At 51.4% G+C, this 22,134-nt stretch overlaps 1 protein-coding gene across 1 annotated transcript in view; it reads left to right on the top strand.

The window, feature by feature from the left end:
* LOC144603196 (complement C4-like) overlaps positions 1 to 22,134 on the top strand; it is a 127,285-nt gene that overhangs the window by 77,417 nt on the left and 27,734 nt on the right. Inside the window, 8 exon segments of the mRNA XM_078416376.1 lie at positions 1,990 to 2,158; positions 2,886 to 3,091; positions 6,971 to 7,129; positions 9,412 to 9,471; positions 10,164 to 10,257; positions 12,965 to 13,124; positions 17,801 to 17,903; positions 20,383 to 20,457. Of these exon segments, the coding sequence (XP_078272502.1) occupies positions 1,990 to 2,158; positions 2,886 to 3,091; positions 6,971 to 7,129; positions 9,412 to 9,471; positions 10,164 to 10,257; positions 12,965 to 13,124; positions 17,801 to 17,903; positions 20,383 to 20,457 (1,026 nt within the window).

Raw genomic sequence — 22,134 nt, 5'->3', positions numbered from 1 at the left:
AAAGGGCGCGGGGAATAGCAACACAATAATCTCACGGCCTCCTGGATGCAGAAAGGTGCTCCAGGTGTGAAGGAGCCTCTCGTCTTTGTCAGGTGGACAACCTACGGTAGGACCTCCTCCTCGTCCTTCTTCTCGCCTGCTAAGGGACAAAGGGGAAGAGGGTCAGGGTGTTGATAGAACCCGTGGAACTTAGAACATAGAACGGTGGCGCAGCGGTAGAGTTGCCGCCTCACAGCGAATGCAGCGCCGGAGACCCGGGTTCCATCCCGACCACGGGCGCCGTCTGTACGGTGTCTGTACGTTCTCCCCGTGACCCGCGTGGGTTTTCCCCGAGATCCCACACTCCAATGACGTGCAGGTTTGTAGGTTATTCGGCTTGGTAAATGTAAACATTGTCCCTCGTGGGTGTGTGGGATGGTGTTAGTGTGCGGGGATCGCTGGTCGGCGCGGTCCCGGTGGGCCGAAGGGGCCTGTTTCCTCACTGTATCTTTAAACTAAACAGTACAGCACTGGAACAGGCCCTTCGGCCCACAATGTCAGTGCCGGACACAATGCCTCTTCTCCTCTACCTGCAGTCCACCCACAACCCTCCATTCCCTGCGTATCCGAGCGCCATCGCAAAAGCCTCTTTAACGTCACGATTGTACCTTGACTTTAGTTTTAGTTTAGAGATACAGTGCAGAAACAGTGTGGGAAGGAACTGCGGAGAGACACAAACATACTGGAGTAACTCAACACACCCACCACCCTCTGTGTGGAAAAGTTGCCCCTCAGATTCTTATTAAATCTTTCCCCCCCTTCACCTTGAACCTGTGTCCTCTGGTCCTCGATTCCCCTACTCTGGGCAAGAGACTCTGTGCGTCTACCCGATCTATTCCTCTCATGATTTTGTACATCTCTATAAGATCACCCCTCATCCTCCTGCGCTCCAAGGAGTAGAGGCCCAGCCTGCTCAACCTCTCCCTGTAGCTCAGGCCCTCAATCTTAAGTTACCTCAACTTAAGAGAGAGTCAAGAGTGTTTTATTGTCATGTGTTCCAGAAAGAACAATGAAATTCTTACTTGCAGCAGTTTGTACTTTCTCCCCGTGACCTGCGTGGGTTTTCTCCGGGTGCTCCGGTTTCATATCATATCATATCATATCATATATATACAGCCGGAAACAGGCCTTTTCGGCCCACCAAGTCCGTGCCGCCCAGCGATCCCCACACACTAACACTTATCCTACACCCACTAGGGACAATTTTTACATTTACCCAGCCAATTAACCTACATACCTGTACGTCTTTGGAGTGTGGGAGGAAACCGAAGATCTCGGAGAAAACCCACGCAGGTCACGGGGAGAGCGTACAAACTCCTTACAGTGCAGCACCCGTAGTCAGGATCGAACCTGAGTCTCCGGCGCTGCATTCGCTGTAAAGCAGCAACTCTACCGCTGCGCTACCGTCCCGCATTACAATGACGTGCGGGTTTGTAGGTGAATTGGCTTTGGTGCCAAACTCATCGGGGAAGGCCGGCTCCGTCCTGGGGGCGGAGTTGGAGTTGGATTCATGGGGAGGTGGTCTCAGAGGGGAGGAGGCTCCTCAAACTGCGGAGCGTCCTGGACAATAACAGCTCACCCCCTCCGTGACGCACTGGCCAACCTGAGGAGCACCTTCACCAACAGACTGGTCCCACCAAGATGCAGCACAGAACGCCACAGGAGATCCATCTTCCCTGTGGCTATAAAACCGTACAACCCCTCCCCCTTCTGTCGGGCAGTGTTAATGTGCGGCGATCGCTGGTCAGCACGGACTCTGTGGGCCGAAGGGCCTGTTTACGCGCTGTATCTCTAAAACTAAACTAAACTAATCATAGAGTCATAAACTAATCATAGAGTCCTGGCAACTATGTCCTCTGGTCCTCAATTCCCCTACTCTGGGCAAGAGACTCGACGTCTACTCGATCTATTCCTAAACGAGTCCATTGCTAAATTAAACATTTCTTCTAGGAACAAAGCATTCACAAGGCTGTGGACTTCCTCACGAGCAAGGTCGAAGACATTAAGAGGCCTTACGTGTTGGCGATCACCAGCTATGCTGTCGCCTTGGTGGTCCGGACTAGTTCTATAGCAAGGATGGCTTACGAAAGACTGAAGAGTTTCGAAACTTATGACAAAGGTAAAGACCCAAGTCCCATCCAATTTTCTCTTGTCGTGACAAATTGTTATGAGGGAGAGATTTCCTAGAGTGATACAGTGTGGAAACAGGCCCTCTGGCCCAACGTGCCCACACCGGCCAACAATGTCCCAGCTACACTAGTCCCACCTGCCTGCGCTTGGTCCATAACCCTCCAAACCCGTCCTGTCCGTGTACCTGTCCAACTGTTTCTTAAATGATGGGATAGTCCCAGCCTCAACGACCTCCTCCGGCAGCTCGTTCCACACACCCACCGCCCTCTGTGTGGGAAAGTTACCCTCTGGTAGAACTGCTGCCTCACAGCGCCGGAGACCCTGGTTCGATCCTGACCTCGGGTGCTGTGTGTTCGTGCATGGTGTCTCTCAGCGGGTCAGGCGGCATCTCTGGAGAACGTGGACCGCGCGGGCGCCGTCCGTACGGAGTTTGCACGTTCTCCCCGTGATGTGACACGCGTGGGTTTTCTCCGGGATCTCCGGTTTCCTCCCACACCCCAAAGACGCGCGGGTTTCGTAGCTCCATTGGCTTGGTGTAAGTGTAAAAACTGTCCCTAGTGTGCGTAGGGTAGTGTTAGCGTGCGGGCGGGAGGGGGATCGCTGGTCGGCGCGGACTTGGTGGGCCGAAGGGCCAGTTTGCGCGCAGTATCTCTAAACTAACCTAAACTAAAACTGGACCCCTTTAAAATCTACGACTCTTGCGAATGGTGGAGCAGAACAGGATACTCGACATTGGAAGATTGACCAGGATGTCAAGAAAACGCTGGTCGGCGGAGCGCGGAAGGCCATTGCCGTCGAGGTGGAAGCCACCGCCTACGCGCTCCTGGCCGCGGTCACTATGGAGGACCTCCACTACTCTAACGCCATCGTCAGGTGGCTGACGGAACAGCGGAACTACGCTGGCGGGTTCCTCTCCACGCAGGTAGGTCCCGTGCCGGGTTTTGGGAACCGCCACCGCCCAAGCCCACTAGAGATAGGAGTAACTCAGCGGGTCGGGCAGCATCTCTGGAGAGAAGGAACGGGTCTGAAGAAGGGTCTCGACCCGAAACGTCACCCGTTCCTTCTCTCCCGAGATGCCGCCTGTCACGCTGAGTTGCTCCAGCGTTTTGTGTCCATCTTCGGCCTAAACCAGCATCTGCAGTTCCTTCCCACAGATCGCAGAGAGTTGTGGACGCAGCCTAGGTCTTGATTAGTGCGGGTGTCAGGGGTTGTGGGGAGAAGGCAGGAGAATGGGGTCGGGAGGGAGAGGTAGGTCAGCCGTGATTGAATGGCGGAGTGGACTGGATGGGCCGAATGGCCTAATTCTGCTCCTGCCACTTGAGAACCATCACACACACAAACCGACCTCCCTTCCACCGACTCCATCTACACCTCACGCTGCCTCGGCAAGGCCAGCAGCCCAGACCATTGCACAAACCGACCTCCCTTCCACCGACTCCATCTGCACCTCACGCTGCCTCGGCAAGGCCAGCAGCATCATCAAGGACCAGTCTCACCCCCGGCCACTCCCTCTTCTCCCCCCCTCTCCCATCGGGCAAGAGGTACAGAAGTGTGAAAACACACACCTCCAGATTCAGGGGCAGTTTCTTCCCGGCTGTTATCAAGCAACTGAACCATCCCACCACAACCAGAGAGCAGTGCTGAACTACTATCCACCTCATTGGAGACTCTCGGACTATCCTTGATCGGCCATTACGGGCTTTACCTTGCACTAAACGTTATTCACGTTATTCCCTTCATCCTGTGTTCACACACTGCGGACGGCTTGTTTACACGTTCTCCCCGTGACCGCGTGGGTTTTCTCCGGGGGCTCCGGTTTCCTCCCACATCTCTAAGGCGTGAGGGTTTGTCGGTTAATCGGCCCCTCTGTGAAATTGCCCCATGGTGTGTTGGGAGCGGATGGGAAAGTTGGGTAACGTAGAACTAGTGTGAACCGGCGACCGATGGTCAGCCTGTACTCAGTGGGCCGAAGGGCCTGTTTCCATGCTGTATCTCTAAACTACACTAAAGTAGTTTAGTTTAGAGATACAGCACGGAAACAGGCCCCTTCGGCCCACCGGGTCCGTGCCGCCCAGCGATCCCCGCACACTAACACTATCCCACACCCACTGGGGACAATGTTTACATTTACCAAACCGATTAACCTGCACACCCGCACGTCTTTGGAGTGTTGGATTCAACCGAAGATCTCGGAGAAAACCCACGCAGATCACGGGGAGAACGTACAAACTCCGTACGGACGGCGCCCGTAGTCGGGATGGAACCCGGGTCTCCGGCGCTGCATTCGCTGTAAGGCGGCAACTCTACTGCCACGCCAATATTCTCAGACTGAGCTCCTCCCTCCCCCCCCACCCACCCTCTCCACTGTGCCCCACCTGGAATCGCACCTATTTCTCCCCTCACCCTCCCCTTCCACCTGTATTCCTTCCTCTAGCTTCACAATTCGCGACTCATCAATCCCTTTGTCTCACTCCTCCCTTCTTTTCATCTCTGGCCTTTGTTCGACCATCTGCGTACATCAACCGCCCCCTTACCTGAAGCATAGAAACATAGAAAATAGGTGCAGGAGGAGGCCATTTGGCCCTTCGAGTCAGCACTGCCATTCATTGTGATCATGGCTGATCATCCACAATCAGTACCCCATGCCTGCCTTCTCCCCACATCCCTTGACTCCGCTAGCCTCTAGAGCTCAATCTAACTCTCTTTTGAATCCATCCAGTGAATTGGCCTCCACTGCCCTCTATGGCAGAGAATTCCACAGATTCACAACTCTCTGGGTGAAAAAGTATTTTCTCGCCTCAGTTCTAAATGGCCTCCCCTTGATTCTTAGACTGTGTGTGTGGCCCCTGGTTCTGGACTCCCCCAACATTGGGAACATTGTTCTTGCATCGAGCTTGTCCAGTCCTTTTATAATTTTATACGTCTCTATAAGATCCCCTCTCATCCTTCTAAACTCCAGTGAATACAAGCCCAGTCTTTCCAATCTTTCCTCATATGACAGTCCCGCCATCCCGGGGATTAACCTGGTGAACCTACGCTGCACTGCCTCAATAGCAAGGACGTCCTTCCTCAAATTAGGAGACCAAAACTGCACACAGTACTCCAGGTGCGGTCTCACCAGGGCCCTGCACAATTGCAGTAGGACCTCCTTGCTCCTATACTCAAATCCTCTCGTTATGAAGGCCAACATGCCATTAGCTTTCTTCACTGCATTTGTCTCACTCCCACCTCTCTTCCAGCTTTCCCCGCCCTAAAATCAGTCTCAAGAAGGGTCCCGACCCGAAACGTCACCTATCCGTTTTTTTCTCCAGAGATGCTGCCCGACCCGCTGAATGACTCCAGCACTTTGTATCCTATTGTGCATTAATCAGTAACTACGCTCGTTTCTTTCTACTACTTCAGTTTAGTTTAGTTTAGAGAAACAGGCCCTTCGGCCCATCGAGTCCGCGCCGACCAGCGATCCCCGCACACTAACACTATCCTACACACACACGAGGGACCATTTTACATTTATACCAAGCCAATTAACTTACAAACCTGAGTGAGACACAAAATGCTGGAGTAACTCAGCGGGACAGGCAGCATCTCTGGAGAGAAGGGATGGGTGGCCTTTCCGGTCGAGACTGATGTCAGGAGAGAGGGAGATACTTAGGTGAGGAAGTGTAAGATGTGAAAATAAGACTACATTTTATCTCTGTTTGCTTTGTGATTAGCTTCTCCCAGCTCACAATGATCTATTCCACATAATTCCTTGATCTCCATCCCCTTTGTCCTATTTTCACACCTTGCACTTCCTCATCTCTGTGTCTCCCTCTCCCCCGACTCTCAGTTTGAAGAAGGGTCTCAACCCGAAACATCACCCATTCCTTCTCTCCGGAGATGCTGCCTGTCTGGCTGAGTTACTCCAGCGCTTCGTGTCTTTTTTTGTCAGCCGGCATCTGCAGTTCCTTGCGTCTACATTCTCAGATGGGCTTGGTTGTGTGTAGCAGAGTTGTGGCAATCACATCATTGAACTGGAATGGGTCAACAAATCGGTCAATGGCGGCTTCATTTTAATACTGAACTAGACCAAGTGGACCCGTTTGAGAGGCCCAAACCTCTCCTGTATTGGTGTAGCATCCTCTCCTCCCCCCCTCTCCTCCCCTCTTCCCTCCCCCCTCCCCCCTCCCTCCCTCCTCCCCCTCCCTCCCCCCTCTCATCCTTCCAAACTCCAATGATCAGCCATGATGGAATGGTGGAGTTGACTCGATGGGCCGAATGGCCTGATTCTACTCCGACAACCTGCGAACCTTTGAGTTTGTGATTTACAATCGACAATAGACAATAGACAATAGGTGCAGGAGGAGGCCATTCGGCCCTTTGGCCCTTCGAGCCAGCACCGCCATTCAATGTGATCATGGCTGATCATTCTCAATCAGTACCCCGTTCCTGCCTTCTCCCCATACCCCCTGACTCCGCTATCCTTAAGAGCTCTATCTAGCTCTCTCTTGAATGCATTCAGAGAATTGGCCTCCACTGCCTTCTGAGGCAGAGAATTCCACAGATTCACAACTCTCTGACTGAAAAAGTTTTTCCTCATCTCCGTTCAAAATGGCCGACCCCTTATTCTGAAACTGTGTGGCCCCTTGTTCTGGACTCCCCCAACATTGGGAACATGTTTCCTGCCTCTAGCGTGCCCAACCCCTTGGTAATCTCATACGTTTCGATAAGATCCCCTCTCATCCTTCTAATGTTGTAATGTTTCAGTTGTAAAACAGAGTTTCTCCCCTCTGCCTCCCCACTCCCTCCTTCGGTCGGCAAGGATACGGTGGTCGCCTTGGAAGCTCTGTCGGAGTACAGCATTGCAACCTACCACCCTCAGGAGATCGACATGCAGTTCACGTTCACCAGCCCTAGCAGAAAAAAGAGCAAGATCATCAAAATAGAGAGAAGCAACGCACTGATCCAGGACCAGCTGAAGGTAGGAAGGTCGACCCAACCACGATTGAAGCTTCATTCAGCTGTCGCACACAGCACGGAATCCAACGGGACCCCACTACCGCCCACATCTTCCCATCCCCCCCCCCCCTTCGATTTGGACGAGGGAATTGAATGCAACATCTCGATTTGGACGAGGGAATTGCGGATGACACGAAGCTGGGTGGCAGTGTTAGCTGCGAGGAGGATGCTAGGAGGCTGCAGAGTGACTTGGATAGATTAGGCGAGTGGGCAAATGCATGGCAGATGCAATATAATGTGGATAAATGTGAGGTTATCCACTTTGGCGGCAAGATCAGGAAAGCAGAGTATTACCTGAATGATGGCCAATTAGGAAAAGGGGAGATGCAACGTGACCTGGGTGTCATGGTGCACCAGTCATTGAAAGCAAGCGTGCAGGTGCAGCAGGCAGTGAAGAAAGCGAATGGTATGTTAGCATTCATAGCAAGAGGATTTGAGTATAGGAACAGGGAGGTTCTGCTGCAGTTGTACAGGGCCTTGGTGAGACCGCACCTGGAGTAATGTGTACAGTTTTGGTCTCCTAATCTGAGGAAAGACATTCTAGCCTTAGAGGGAGTACACCGGGTCCGCGCCGCCCAGCGATCCCCGCACACTAACACTATCCTACACACACTATCCTACACACAATTGGCCCAGCCAATTAACCCACATACCTGCACGTCTTTGGAGTGTGGGAGGAAACCGAAGATCTCGGAGAAAACCCACGCAGGTCACGGGGAGAACGTACAAACTCCGTACAGACGGCGCCCGTAGTCAGGATCAAACCCGAGTCTCCGGCGCTGCATTCACTGTAAGGCGGCAACTCTACAGCTGCGCCACCATGCCGCCCTGTCAGCACCAACACAATGGGCCGAAGGGCCTGTTTCTGTGCTGTATCTCCAAAGTCAATGGCCAAGAAAGCTTAGGATGTTCGGCATGTCCCCAAGATTATCATCTCACCAACTTCTACAGATGCGCTGTAGATAGGGGTGCCAAATATCTCACTCCCAAATACGGGACAAAGTGACTTCACCGCCCCGCCCCCCACGTGACCTCACCCAGCCAGCGGCCACGTGCTCCCGCTCCATCAATGGCGGCCGCCCGGGCCGGGAGGCAGGTTGCTATGCAACCTCCCTAAACTAAACTAACCTCTAAGATCATCCCTCAGCCTTGTGCTGCCAATGTTTCAAATTGTACAATATATATGATACTAAGCTAAACTAAACTGTACCATCCTTACCAACAACTAGAGAGCAGTCCTGACCTACCATCTACCTAGGGTTGCCAACTGTCCCGTATTAGCCGGGACATCCCGTATATTGGGCTAAATTTGTTTGTCCCATACGGGACCGTCCTTGTCCCATATTAGGCCCTGGGGAGCACTGTAGGCCCGGACACTGTAGGCCCGGGGGCCACTGTAGGACCAGACGCTGTAGGCCCGGACACTGTAGGCCTGGACACTGTAGGCCCAGACACTGTAGGCCCGGATAATGTAAGCCCGGGGGCCACTGTAGGCCCGGACACTGTAGGCCCGGACACTGTCAGCCCGGACACTGTGGGCCCGGATAGTGTAAGCCAGGGGGGCGCTGTAGGCCCGGAGGCTGTAGGCCCGGACACTTTAGGCCCAGACACTGTGGGCCCGGACAGTGGAGGCCCGGACACTGTAGACCCGGATAGTGTAAGCCCGGGGGCCGCTGTTGGCCCGGAGGCTGTGGGCCTGGACACTGTAGGCCCGGACACTGTAGGCCCGGACACTGTTGGCCCGGGGGCCGCTATAGGTCCAGAATCTGTAGGCCCGGACACTGTAGGCCCAGACAATGTAGACTAACGAAGTGTGTTCGTGGAGCGGGGCCGAGTGTGTTCGCCTAACGGATGTGGCGTAGCAACCCGCCTCCCGGCCTGGGCGGCCTCCATTGGTAAGGCGGGATCACGTGACCGCTGGCGGGGTGAGGTCACGTGGGGCGTGGGGCGTGGGGCGGCGACGTTACCTTTTGTCCCTTATTTGGGAGTGAGAAAGTTGGCAACACTACATCTACCTGATTGGAGACCCCCAGGCTATCTTCGGTCAGACTTTGCTGGCTTTACCTTGCACTGAACGTTATTCCCTTTACCATGTATCCATCCACTGTGGACGGCTCGATTGTAATCGTGCGTTGTCTTTCCGCTGGCTGGTTAGCACGCAACAAAAGCTTTTCACTGTACCTCGGTACACGTGACTTCCTCGGTCACATAACTCACGACTACATTTTTTTCATTGCTTTTCAGTTTCCGCTGGGTGAAATAATCAACGTGGCGCTCACCGGCACAGGAAATGGAACACTTACTGTAAGTAGAGAGTTTCCGACGTCTCTCTTGTACATAATGAAGCGACCACTGCCAAGACTGGGCGGCACGGTGGCGCAGCGGTAGAGTTGCTGCCTCACAGCGCCAGAGTCCCGGGTTCGATCCTGACCACGGGCGCTGTCTGCACGGAGTTTGTACGTTCTCCCCGTGACCTGCTTGGGTTTTCTCCGAGATCTTCGGTATTTATTCATAAAATGCTGGAGTAACTCAGCAGGTCAGGCAGCATCTCGGGAGAGAAGGAATGGGTGACGTTTCGGGTCGAGACCCTTCATCAGGCTGATTGTAGTTGGGGATCTGCCTTTAATTATGTTTTACTTTTATTTATTTACTTATTTTTGTTTACACAATTGCCGATCACCTCACAGGATGGCTGATGCATAATGATTGAGTGTATCCTGAACCATCTGACATGTTGTAGATGTGTATAAGGCCTGTGCCTTGGAAGAATGTAGAGGTTTTGCTGTCAAATTGTGCATTTGTATTTGTGATATGATGTATTGTGAACACATCAGCTGCAAAGGGGTGTCCAGGGAGGTTGGGTGAGGATTATTTTTGTTGTTATATATAAATGCATTATGTCTTTCGTATTGTATCTTTCCTTCAATAAAAATAAATATTTTAAAAAAAAAATTTTTTTAAAGAATTTAATGAAAATTTATTTGTGGAATTCGTAGACTTTGAAGACGTACCAGGTTATCGAGGAGACTGGGAATACCTGTGGCAATTTGCAGCTTGAAGTTACCGTTCAAGGCAAGGTGGAGTACACAGGTAAGTGACAAGCAAGAGACACTGCGATTGGGCGGTACGGTGGCGCAACGGTAGAGTTGCGGCCTCACAGCGCCAGAGACTCCAGTTCGATCCCGACCACGGGTGCTGTCTGCACGTTCTCCCCGTGACCTGCGTGGGTTTTCCCCGAGATTAGTCTTGTTTAGTTTAGTTTAGAGATACAGCGCGGAAACAGGCCCTTTCGGCCCACCGAGTCACCTGCCGCCCAGCGATCCCCGCACACTAACACTATCCTCCACCCACGAGGGACAATATTTACATTTATCAAGCCAATTAACCTCCAAACATGCACGTCTTTGGAGTGTGGGAGGAAACCGAAGAGCTCGGAAAAAACCCACGCAGGTCACGGGGAGAACGTGCAAACTCCGTACAGACGGCACCCGTAGTCGGGATGGAACCCGGGTCTCCGGCGCTGCATTCGCTGTAAGGCGGCAACTCCGCCATGCCACCGTGCCACACCAAGATCGCCGGTTTCCTCCCACACTCCAAAGACGTACAGGTTTGAAGGTTAATTGGCTTGGTATAATCGTAAAATTGTCCCTAGTGTGTGTAGGACAGTGTTAGTGTGCGGGGATCGCTGGTCGGTGCTGACCTAGCGGGCCGAAGGGTCTGTTTCCGCGCTGTACTTCTAAACTAAACTAAACTAAACTAAACTAAACTAAACTAAACTAAACTAAACTGCAACGTCCTAGCAACAACTAGAGACCGGTCCTGACCTACCATCTACCTCATTGGAGACCCTCGGACAATCTTTGATCGGACTTTAACCTGCACTAAACATTATTCCCTTTACCCTGTGTCTGTACAACATGGACGGCTTGATTGTAACCATGCAGAGTCTTTCCGATGACTGGATAGCACGCAACAAAAAAGCTATCCACTGCACTGTAGGATAGTGTTAGTGTGCGGGGATCGCTGGTCGGCGCGGACTTGGTGGGCCGAAGGGCCTGTTTCCGCGCTGTACCTCTAAACTAAACGGGAAGGGGACTCTGAAGGCCTTCCACGAAAGCTGGTCGCCGCAAGAGAGTCGTGAATGGAACTGAAAATATCGCAATCTGATGATCGATTGATGTTTGCAAACCATTGAATTGAATTGAATTGAATCAATTATATTAGCCAAGTATACATACATACATACATACATACAAGGAATGTGCCTTGGTGCTTTGCTCACAAGTAAACAATTAAGAATAAAACCTTATAATTTACACGTGCGAAGAATGAAATAAAATACCATAGCAAATGGAGGCTACAGACTTTTGGCCAAAGATACTAGAGGAGCAAGATAGACCACTCGACCCTAAAGACCGTAGTACGTCACGGCGCCATTTTAGTAGGCAGAAACATCCAGAGACATTTTTTTTTAAATAACAAAAATTGATAGATGGGATATATTCTGCATTTTGATGGTATCATCACACATACTGTTCCCCCACAACACTGATTACACTGCGAGAGGTAGAGCGAACGGCGGGTTTTGCTTACTAAAATGGCGGACGTTACGCTCCTTTGCGTACTACACTTCAGTATAGGTGGTTTCGACACTTCAGTATAGTGGTCCATCGTGCTCCTCTAGTATCTTTGCTTTTGGCTGTTGAGCAGAGCTACTGCTGGTGGCAAAAAAAGCTGTTTTTATGTCTGGCTGTGGCTGCTTTGACAGTCTGGAGTCGCCTCCCAGAGGGAAGTGCTTCAAAGAGTTTGTGGCCAGGGTGAGAGGGGTCAGAGATGATCTTGCCCGCTCGCTTCCTGGCCCTTGCAGTGTACAGTTCGTCGATGGGGGGGAAGGTTGCAGCCAACAACAACCTTCTCGGCTGATCGAACGATGCGTTGCTTGTTCCGGATGTCGTGCTTGGTGGCTGAGCCAAACCAGACCATGATGGAGAAGGTGAGGACGGACTCAGTGATGGGCAGTTTTAATCCTTCCAATACAGAGAGTCACACAGCATGGAAACTGGCCCTTTGGCTCAACTTGCCCACACCGGCCAACATGCCCCAGCTACACTAATCCCACCTGCCCGCGTTTGACCCATATCCCTCCAAACCCGTCCTATACATGTACCTGTCTAATTGTCTCTTAAACATTGCGATAGTCCCAGCCTCAACTACCTCCTCGTTCCATACACCCACCACCCTTTGTGTGAAAATGTCACTACGGGTGCTGTCTGTACGGAGTTTGTACGTTCTCCCCGTGACCCGCGTGAGTTTTCTCTGAGATCTAGGGTTTCCTCCCACACTCCAAAGACATGCAGGCATGTAAGTATATTATCTTGGTAGAAGTATAAATTGTCCCTAGTGTGTGTAAGATAGTGTCAGTCTGAAGGAGGGTCTCGACCCAAAACGTCGCCCATTCCTTCTCTCCAGAGACGCTGCCTGACCCGCTGAGTTACTCCAGCATTTTGTGTCTACCTTCGATTTAAACCAGCACCTGCAGTTCTTTCCTACACATTGTTTCGACCTTAGTTTAGTTTAGTTTAGAGGTACAGCGCGGAAACAGGCCCTTCGGCCTACACAGATCGTGCTAGTGTTCGGGATGATCGCTGGTCGGCACGGACTCGGTGGGCCGAAGGGCCTGTTTCTGCGCTGCCTCTCTAGACTAAAGCTTTGTAACCTGTCATTCTGCGAATAAAGGCTCCATGTTAAGGAAACGAAAGTCAGGCCTCAGTTGACAGTGTGCTCTCCTCGGCAACAGCGCAACTGAGTTACTCCGACGGAGAAGATTCCGCATGGATGATGGCCGCAGACCAGCCAGTCAGTGGGATACAGTGGTTCGATCTGCGATCTCGGAGAACGAAGAGGCAGGCGCCGGCTGAAGATAACGCTGAGATCCTGTACTATACAATCTGCTACTGGTCAGTGTGACGATTTGTAAACCTGTACAGAGGCCAAGCTAGGCCCATTGCCCTGCTTGCCTGGATCACAGTTGGCCTAAGTAGGAGACCTCATTGAAACGTACTGCACAGTGAAAGGCCTGGATAGAATGGTTTAGTTTAGACTAGTTTAGTTTAGTTTTTAGCTCAATTTAGTTGAGATCAATTGTTTAGTTTAGTTTAGTTTAATTTAGTTGAGTTCAATTGAGTTTAGATTAGTTTAATTTAATTTAGTTTAATTTAGTTTAGTTTTTTTAATTTAGTTTAATTTAATTTATTTAGTTTAGTTTAATTTAGTTTAGTTTGGTTTGGTTTGGTTTAGTTTGGTTTGGTTTGGTTTGGTTTGGTTTGGTTTAGTTTGGTTTGGTTTGGTTTGGTTTGGTTTGGTTTGGTTTGGTTTACTTTTAAATTGTTTTTTATTTGATACTGGCATTTGTTGTGTTGGTTCGTATGTCTGTGCAATTGTCTTTGCACTGTGCACTGTCGCACTGTCGCACTGTGCACTGTTGCACTGTCGCACTGTCGCACTGTGCACTGTCGCACTGTGCACTGTCGCACTGTGCACTGTCGCACTGTGCACTGTTGCACTGTCGCACTGTCGCACTGTGCACTGTCGCACTGTCGCACTGTGCACTGTCGCACTGTCGCACTGTCGCACTGTCGCACTGTGCACTGTCGCACTGTCGCACTGTCGCACTGTCGCACTGTCGCACTGTCGCACTGTCGCACTGTGCACTGTCGCACTGTCGCACTGTCGCACTGTCGCACTGTCGCACTGTCGCACTGTGCACTGTCGCACTGTCGCACTGTCGCACTGTCGCACTGTCGCACTGTCGCACTGTTATCAGCTGTACCACTTCTGATTTCGTTGTACCTTGTGTACAATGACAATAAAGGCATATTATTATTTAGTTTTTAGCTTCATTGAGTTTAGTTTAATTTAGTTCAGTTCAGTTCAGTTAAGTTTAGTTTAGTTTAGTTTAGTTTAGTTTAGTTTAGTTTAGTTTAGTTTAGTTTAGTTTAATTTAGTTTAGTTTAATTTAGTTTAGTTTAGTTTAGTTTAATTTAGTTAAGTTTAGTTTTTAGCTTAATTTAGTTTAGTTTAGTTCAGTTTAGTTTAGTTTAGTTTAGTTTAGTTTAGTTAAGTTAAGTTTAGTTTAGTTTAGTTTAGTTTAGTTTAGTTTAGTTTAGTTTAGTTTAATTTAGTTAAGTTTAGTTTAGTTTAGTTTGATTTAGTTTAATTCAGTTTAGTTCAGTTTAGTTTAGTTCAGTTTAGTATAGTTTAATTGAGTTTAGTTTAATTTAGTTTAATTTAGTTCTGTTCAGTTCAGTTCAGTTCAGTTCAGTTTAGTTTAGTTTAATTTAGTTTAGTTTAGTTTAGTTTAATTTAGTTTAGTTTAGTTTAATTTAGTTAAGTTTAGTTTAGTTTAGTTTAGTTTAATTTAGTTAAGTTTAGTTTAGTTTAGTTTGATTTAGTTTAATTCAGTTTAGTTCAGTTTAGTTTAGTTCAGTTTAGTATAGTTTAATTTAGTTTAGTTTAGTTTAGTTAAGTTTAGTTTAGTTTAGTTCAGTTTAGTTCAATTTGGTATAGTTTAATTTAGTTTAGACTAGTTTAGTTTAGTTTAGCTTAATTTAATTTAGTTTAATTTAGTTTAGTTTTTTAATTTAGTTTAATTTAATTTATTTAGTTTAGTTTAGTTTAGTTTTTAGCCTAGTACGGAGTTTGTACGTTCTCCCCGTGACCTGCGTGGGTTTTCTCCGGGTGCTCCGGTTTCCTCCCACATTCCAAACATGTGCAGGTTTGTAGGTTAAGTGGCTTGGTGTAGGTGTAAATTGTCCCTAGTGTGTGTGTGTAGGATAGTGTTAGTGTGCGGGGATCGCTGGTCAGTGCGGACTCGGTGGGCCGAAGGGCCTTGTTTCCGCGCTGTATCTCTAAATCTAAACTAAATGAAACTAAACGATAAAGTCCTGCAAAATCAGATGAAGGGTCTCAACTCAAAACGTCACTGATTGCTTCACTCCAGAGATGCTGCCTGTCCCGCTGTGTTACTCCAGCATTGCATTTTGTGTCTATCCTCTGATTAAAGATAGCCCGAGGGTCTCCAGTGAGGTGGATAGTAGTCCAGCACTGCTCTCTGGTTGTGGTGGGATGGTTCAGTCGCCTGATAACAGCCGGGAAGAAACTGCCCCTGAATCTGGAGCTGTGCGTTTCCACACTTCTGTACCTCTTGCCCCGATGGGAGAGGGGAGAAGAGGGAGTGGCCGGGGGTGAGACTGGTCCTTGATGATGCTGCTGGCCTTGCCGAGGCAGCGTGAGGTGTAGATGGAGTCGATGGAAGGGAGATTGGTTTGTGCGATGGTCTGGGCTGCGTCCGCAACTCTCTGCGATTTCTTGCGTTCTTGGATGGAGCTGTGATGTGTTGCTGTTATTATGCGGACAACCTAACGTTATTCAGATTTTGCTTTCACTTTGCAACGACCAGTTCTGCTCCAGGTTCAATGCCAATGGGCAATTATTAATTCAAACTTTATCCCCTCCCCCTCCACTCCCCCCCCCCCCAACCCCCCTCTCAACCATCCACCTCTCCCCCCCCACCCCCTCCCTCTCCCCGATCCCCTTCCAACTCCCCTCCCCTAACTCCCTATCACCCTCCCCCTCCCCTACCCGTCCCCTCCCCCACAATCCCTCTTCCCCCTCCCCCCAAACCCTTTCACTCCCATCCCTCTCCCCCTCCCCAAAATCCCTCTCCCTCTCCCCAAACCCTCCCCCATCCCTCTCCCCCTCCCCCAATCCCTCTCCCCCTCCCAAATCCCTCTCCCTCTCCCCCTCCACTCCCCTCCCCAATCCCTCTCCCCCTCCCCCAATCCCTCTCCCCCTCCCAAATCTCTCTCACCTCCCACAAAATCCCTCTCCCTCCCCCTCCCCCTCCCCTCCCCTCCCCTTCCCAAATCCCTCACCCCCTCCCCATCCCTCTCCCCTCCCCAATCTCTCTCCCCCTCCCAAATCCCTCTCACCTCCTCTCCCCAATCCCCCTCCCCCTCCCCATCCCCCTCCTCTCCCCAATCCCTCCCCTCATCCCCTCTGCCTCCCCTTCCCTCAATCCCCCTCTCCTCTCCAACCCCTTCCCCTTCTCATTCCCCCTACCCCCCTCCCATCCTCCCCTCTGCCTCCCCTCCCCTTCCCCCTCATCCTCCCCTCCCCTCAATCCCCCTCTCCTCTCCACCCCATCCCCCTTCTCTCCCACCCTCCCCATCCAATCCCACTCCCTCCCCCAATCCCCCTCCCCCAAACCCTCTCCCCCCATCTCTTTCCCCTCCCATCCCACCCCCTCCAATCCCACCCCCTCCCCTCACCATTCCCTCTCAATCCTACCCCAACCCCCTCCCCTTCCCTCTCCTCCCAATCCCCCTCTCCCCCTCCTCCTCCCTCTCCTCTCTTACCCCTTCTCTCTCCCCCCTCAATCCCCCCCTCCCCTACTCCCCTCTGCCTCCCCTCAACCCCCCTCTCCTTCCCTCTCTCCCCCTCCCCCTCTCCTTCCCTCTCCCCCTACCCCCTCCTCCTGTCCCCCTCTCCACCCTCTTCCCCCTTCTCTCCCCCCTCCCCCTCAATCACCCCCTCCTCCCCTCTGCCTCCCCTCCCCGTCTTTCCCTTCTCTCTCCCCCTAACCCCTCAATCCCCCCTCCCCTCCCCTCCTCCCCTCTGCCTCCCTTCCCCCATCCCCTCAACCCCCCTCTCCTTCCCTTTCCCCCTCCCCCTCTCATTCCCTTTCCCCCCTCCCCCCTCTCCTTCCCCCCCTCTCCACCCTCTTCCCCCTTCTCTCTCCCCCTCCCACTCAATCCCCCCTCCTCCTCTCCTCCTCCCCTCTCCCTCCCCTCCCCGTCTTCCTCCTCCCCTCCCCCCCATCCCCTCAACCCCCCTCTCCTTCCCTCTCCCCCTCCCCCTCCCCTCTGCCTCCCTTCTCCCCATCCCCTCAACCCCCCTCTCCTTCCCTCTCCCCCTTCCCCCTCCTCCTCCCCCCTCTCCACCCTCTTCCCCCTTCTCTCCCCCCATCCCCTCAACCCCCCTCTCCTTCCCCCTCCCCCTCCCCTCTGCTTCCCTTCTCCCCATCCTCTCAACCCCCCTCTCCTTCCCTCTCCCCCGCTCCTTCCCTCTCCCCCTTCCCCCTCCTCCTCCCCCCTCTCCACCCTCTTCCCCCTTCTCTCCCCCCATCCCCTCAACCCCCCTCTCCTTCCCTCTCCCCCTTCCCCCTCCTCCTCCCCCCTCTCCACCCTCTTCCCCCTTCTCTCCCCCCATCCCCTCAACCCCCCTCTCCTTCCCTCTCCCCCTCCCCCTCCCCTCTGCCTCCCTTCTCCCCCATCCCCTCAACCCCCCTCTCCTTCCCTCTCCCCCTTCCCCCTCCTCCTCCCCCCTCTCCACCCTCTTCCCCCTTCTCTCCCCCCATCCCCTCAACCCCCCTCTCCTTCCCTCTCCCCCGCTCCTTCCCTCTCCCCCTTCCCCCTCCTCCTCCCCCCTCTCCACCCTCTTCCCCCTTCTCTCCCCCCATCCCCTCAACCCCCCTCTCCTTCCCTCTCCCCCTTCCCCCTCCTCCTCCCCCCTCTCCACCCTCTTCCCCCTTCTCTCCCTCCCCTCCCCGTCTTTCCCCATCTGTCTCCCACAGGCTCGTGGCTGAGGGAGGCCAAGCCCTGCGGCCTTCTGGGATGGCCATTGTGGACGTCACCATGCTGAGCGGATTTGAGCCGGACCACGCAGACATGGACAAGGTCAGGAGTTCCCCAGCCAAGGGCGGCAAGGTGGCGCAGCGGGTAGTGCCGCTACCTCACAGCGCCGGAGACCCGGGTTCCATCCTGACCTCGGGTGTTGTCTGAGACCCCCGGATAGGACAGGTTTGGAGGGATATGGACCAAACGCGGGCAGGTGGGACTAGTGTAGCTGAGACATGTTGGCCGGTGTGGACAAGTTGGGCCGAAGGGCCTGTTTCCACATTGTTTCACTCGTTGACTCTGTGGTGCAGGACACCCAAGAAGTTATTCTTCAAGTCGAATCGGTCGTAAAGAAAGCAAACTCAATTTATTTCGAAAGGGATTGTATTCAAAAACAGGGATGTAATGCTGAGGCTCTATAAGGGGCTGGTCAGGCCACATTTGGGGCCTTGTGAGCAATTCTCGGCCCCATATCTGAGGATGGACTTGCTGGCTCTGGAGAGGGTCCAGAGGAGGTTCACGAGAACGATCCCAGGAATGAGTGGGTTAACCTATGATGAGCGTTTGTCAGCACTGGGCCTGTACTCGCTGGAGTTTAGAAGGATGAGGGGGGGGGATCTCATTGAAACGTACAGAACAGTGAAAGGCCTGGATAGAGTGGATGTGGAGAGGATGTTTCCACTGGTGGGAGAGTCTAGGACCAGAGGGCACGGCCTCAGAATTAAAGGGCGCTCTTTTAGAAAGGAGGGGAGGAGGAATTTCTTTGGTCAGAGGGTGGTGAATCTGTGGAACTCATTGCCACAGACGGCTGTGGAGGCCAAGTCAGTGGATATATTTAAGGCAGAGATAGACAAATTCTTGATTAGTACGGGTGTCAAGGGTTATGAGGAGAAGGCAGGAGAATGGGGTTGAGCGGGAGAGATAGGTCAGCCATGATTGAATGGCGGAGTAGACTCGATGGGCCGAATGGCCTAATTCTACTCCAAAAACCTGTGAACTTATTTGTGTGGAGTTTGTACGTTCGCCCCGTGACCTGCGTGGGTTTTCTCCGGGTGCTCCGGTCTCCTCCCACACTCCAGAGACGTACCGGTTTGTAGGTTAATTGGCTTCGGTAAAAAAATGTGAATTGTCCCAAGTGCGTGTAGGATAGTGCTAGTGTGCAGGGATCGCTGGTCGGCGCGAAATCGGTGGGCCGAAGGGCCCATTATTGCAGTATCTCTAAAGTCTAACATTTAAATTGGATATACTATACATAAATACAACCATTTCAAACTCAAGTGCAATTGGTACAAAGGGGAAGATACAGAGCGCTGAATATAGTTCTCAGTATTTTCAGGAGCGCTGGAAAATGTATTGGTTTGGTCATGATTGAATGGCGGAGTAGGCTTGATGGGCTGATTGGCCTATTTCCGCTCCTATCACGCTCCCATCTGCGGCACGGTGGCGCAGCGGTAGAGTTGCTGCCTTACAACGAATGCCTTACATCGAACTCAGGTTCGATCCTGACTACGGGCGCCGCCTGTACGGAGTTTGTACGTTCTCCCTGTGACCTGCGTGGGTTTTCTCTGAGATCTTCGGTTTAGACAATAAACAATAGACAATAGGTGCAGGAGTAGGCCATTCAGCCCTTCGAGCCAGCACCGCCATTCAATGCGATCATGGCTGATCACTCTCAATCAGCACCCCGTTCCTGCCTTCTCCCCATACCCCCTCACTCCGCTATCCTTAAGAGCTCTATCCAGCTCTCTCTTGAAAGCATCCAACGAACTGGCCTCCACTGCCTTCTGAGGCAGAGAATTCCACACCTTCACCACTCTCTGACTGAAAAGTTCTTCCTCATCTCCGTTCTAAATGGCCTACCCCTTATTCTTAAACTGTGGCCCCTTGTTCTGGACTCCCCCAACATTGGGAACATGTTTCCTGCCTCTAATGTGTCCAATCCCCTAATTATCTTATATGTTTCAATAAGATCCCCCCTCATCCTTCTAAATTCCAGTGTATACAAGCCCAATCGCTCCAGCCTTTCAACATACGACAGTCCCGCCATTCCGGGAATTAACCTAGTGAACCTACGCTGCACGCCCTCCATAGCAAGAATATCCTTCCTCAAATTTGGAGACCAAAACTGCACACAGTACTCCAGGTGCGGTCTCACCAGGGCCCGGTACAACTGTAGAAGGACCTCTTTGCTCCCACACTCCAAAGACGTACAGGTATGTAGGTTAATTGACTGGGTAAATGTGAAAATTGTCCCTAGTGTGTGTAGGACAGTGTTAGTGTGCGGGGATCGCTGGGCGGCGCGGACTCGGTGGGCTGAAAGGCCTGTTTCCACGCTGTATCTAAAATCAAAAATCAAAATCAAATCACTTCTGACCCTATGAGCTTATGAAGAAGGGTCTGAGTTACTCCAGCGCTTTGTGTCTTTTCTTTTGTAAAGCAGCATCTGCTGTTCCCTGTGTCCTTCACAAGGAAACACATTCTGTGCGTAAATTATGAATGGAAGAGGTCTGGTCGTAATTGGAATATCTTTGTGTTTCAGCTATCGAAGCTTGCTGATCGTTACATCGACTCATATGAGTTTAAAGATGGAAGAGTTCTGCTTTACCTTCCCCAGGTAGTGACAGTGTGCGTATGTGCGTGAGTGTGAGTGAGTGTGTGCATGCGTCTGTGAGTGTGTATGTGTGTGTTTGTGTGAGTATGTGTGCGTGTGTGAGTATGTGAGTGTGTGTGTGCGTGTGTGTTTGTGTGTGTGTATGCGTGTGTGTGTGCGTGTGTGAGTGTGAGCATGCGTATGTGTGTGCGTGTGCGTGCATGTGTGAGTGTGAGTGAGTGAGTGTGTGCGTGCATGTGTGAGTGTGAGTGAGTGAGTGTGTGTGTGCATGCGTGTGTGTGTGTATGTGTGCATTTACGTGAGTGCGAGTGTATGTGTGCGTGTGTGAGTATGTGAGTGTGTGTGTGTACATGTGTGTGAGTGTGTGTGTGTACATGTGTGTGAGTGTGTGTGTGTGTGTGTGTGAGTGTGAGAATGTGTGTGGGTGCATGCGCGCATATGTGTGCATGTGTGTCTTTGTGCGTCTCCGTGAACATCACATGCGTGTGTGCCCACGTGTTTGTGCGTTCACACGAATGTGCGTATATATGTACATGTTTCAGTCAGTACAGGTATAAACGCACACCTCCAGATTCAGGGGCAGTTTCTTCCCGGCTGTTATCAGGCGACTGAACCATCCCACTGAACTACCATCCACTCATTGGAGACCCTCGGACTATCCTTGATCGGACTTTGCTGGCTTTACCTTGCACTAAACGTTATTCCCTTATCATAATAATAATAATAATAATAATAATAATATTCATTTATTGTCATTGCAACGAGTACAACGAAATTAAAAAATAGCCAATCCTGACGGTGCGTACAAACATATATGCAATAAATGCAAAAACAAATAAATACATAAATACAATTAAATACAATTATATTAAGTACAAGATTTTTTAACGGTGTTGCCTAGTGCAAAGGTAGTGTTCAGTTCTCGTATGGCCCTGGGGTAAAAACTGTTCTTAAGTCTGTTTGTTCGGGATTTGATCGACCTGAAACGTCGACCAGAGGGCAGATGAACAAACAGACGGTGGCCGGGGTGGGATGGATCTTTTATTATTTTGCCTGCTCTACTGAGGCAGCGTAGGCTGAACAGGTGCTCTAGGGAGGGCAGTGAGCAGCCGATGATCTTCTGGGCCGTCGTGATGACCCTCTGAAGGGCCTTCCTGTCCTTTTCTGAGCAGCTGGCATACCATGTGGTTATACAGTATGCCAGCACACTCTCGATGGAGCAGCGATAGAAGGACAACATGAGCTTCTCCTGCAGGTTGGTTTTCCTGAGGATCCTCAGGAAGTGGAGTCTCTGCTGTGCCTTCTTTACTGTGGTGATGGTGTTGGTAGACCAGGTAAGATCCTCTGCGATGTGCGTACCCAGGAACCTGAAGGCTGGTACCCTTTCCACACAGACCCCATTGATGTAGAGTGGGTCGTAATCTCCACTGGTTTTTCTAAAGTCAATTATAAGTTCCTTTGTTTTGGAGGAGTTCAGGACCAGATTGTTCACTGAACACCATGCTGCCAGCCTTTGGATTTCATCCCTATAGGCTGTCTCATCTCCTTCTGAGATGAGTCCAACCACAGTCGTGTCATCCACGAACTTGATGATGGTGTTGGTGGGATGGGTGGGGGCGCAGTCGTGAGTGTAGAGGGAGTAAAGGATGGGGCTCAACACACAGCCCTGTGGTGAGCCGG

Source organism: Rhinoraja longicauda, chromosome 19 (assembly GCF_053455715.1).
Source record: "Rhinoraja longicauda isolate Sanriku21f chromosome 19, sRhiLon1.1, whole genome shotgun sequence".
In the NCBI taxonomy this organism is placed as follows: Eukaryota; Metazoa; Chordata; class Chondrichthyes; order Rajiformes; family Arhynchobatidae; genus Rhinoraja; species Rhinoraja longicauda.
This window is presented reverse-complemented; position numbering and strand designations above follow the sequence as displayed.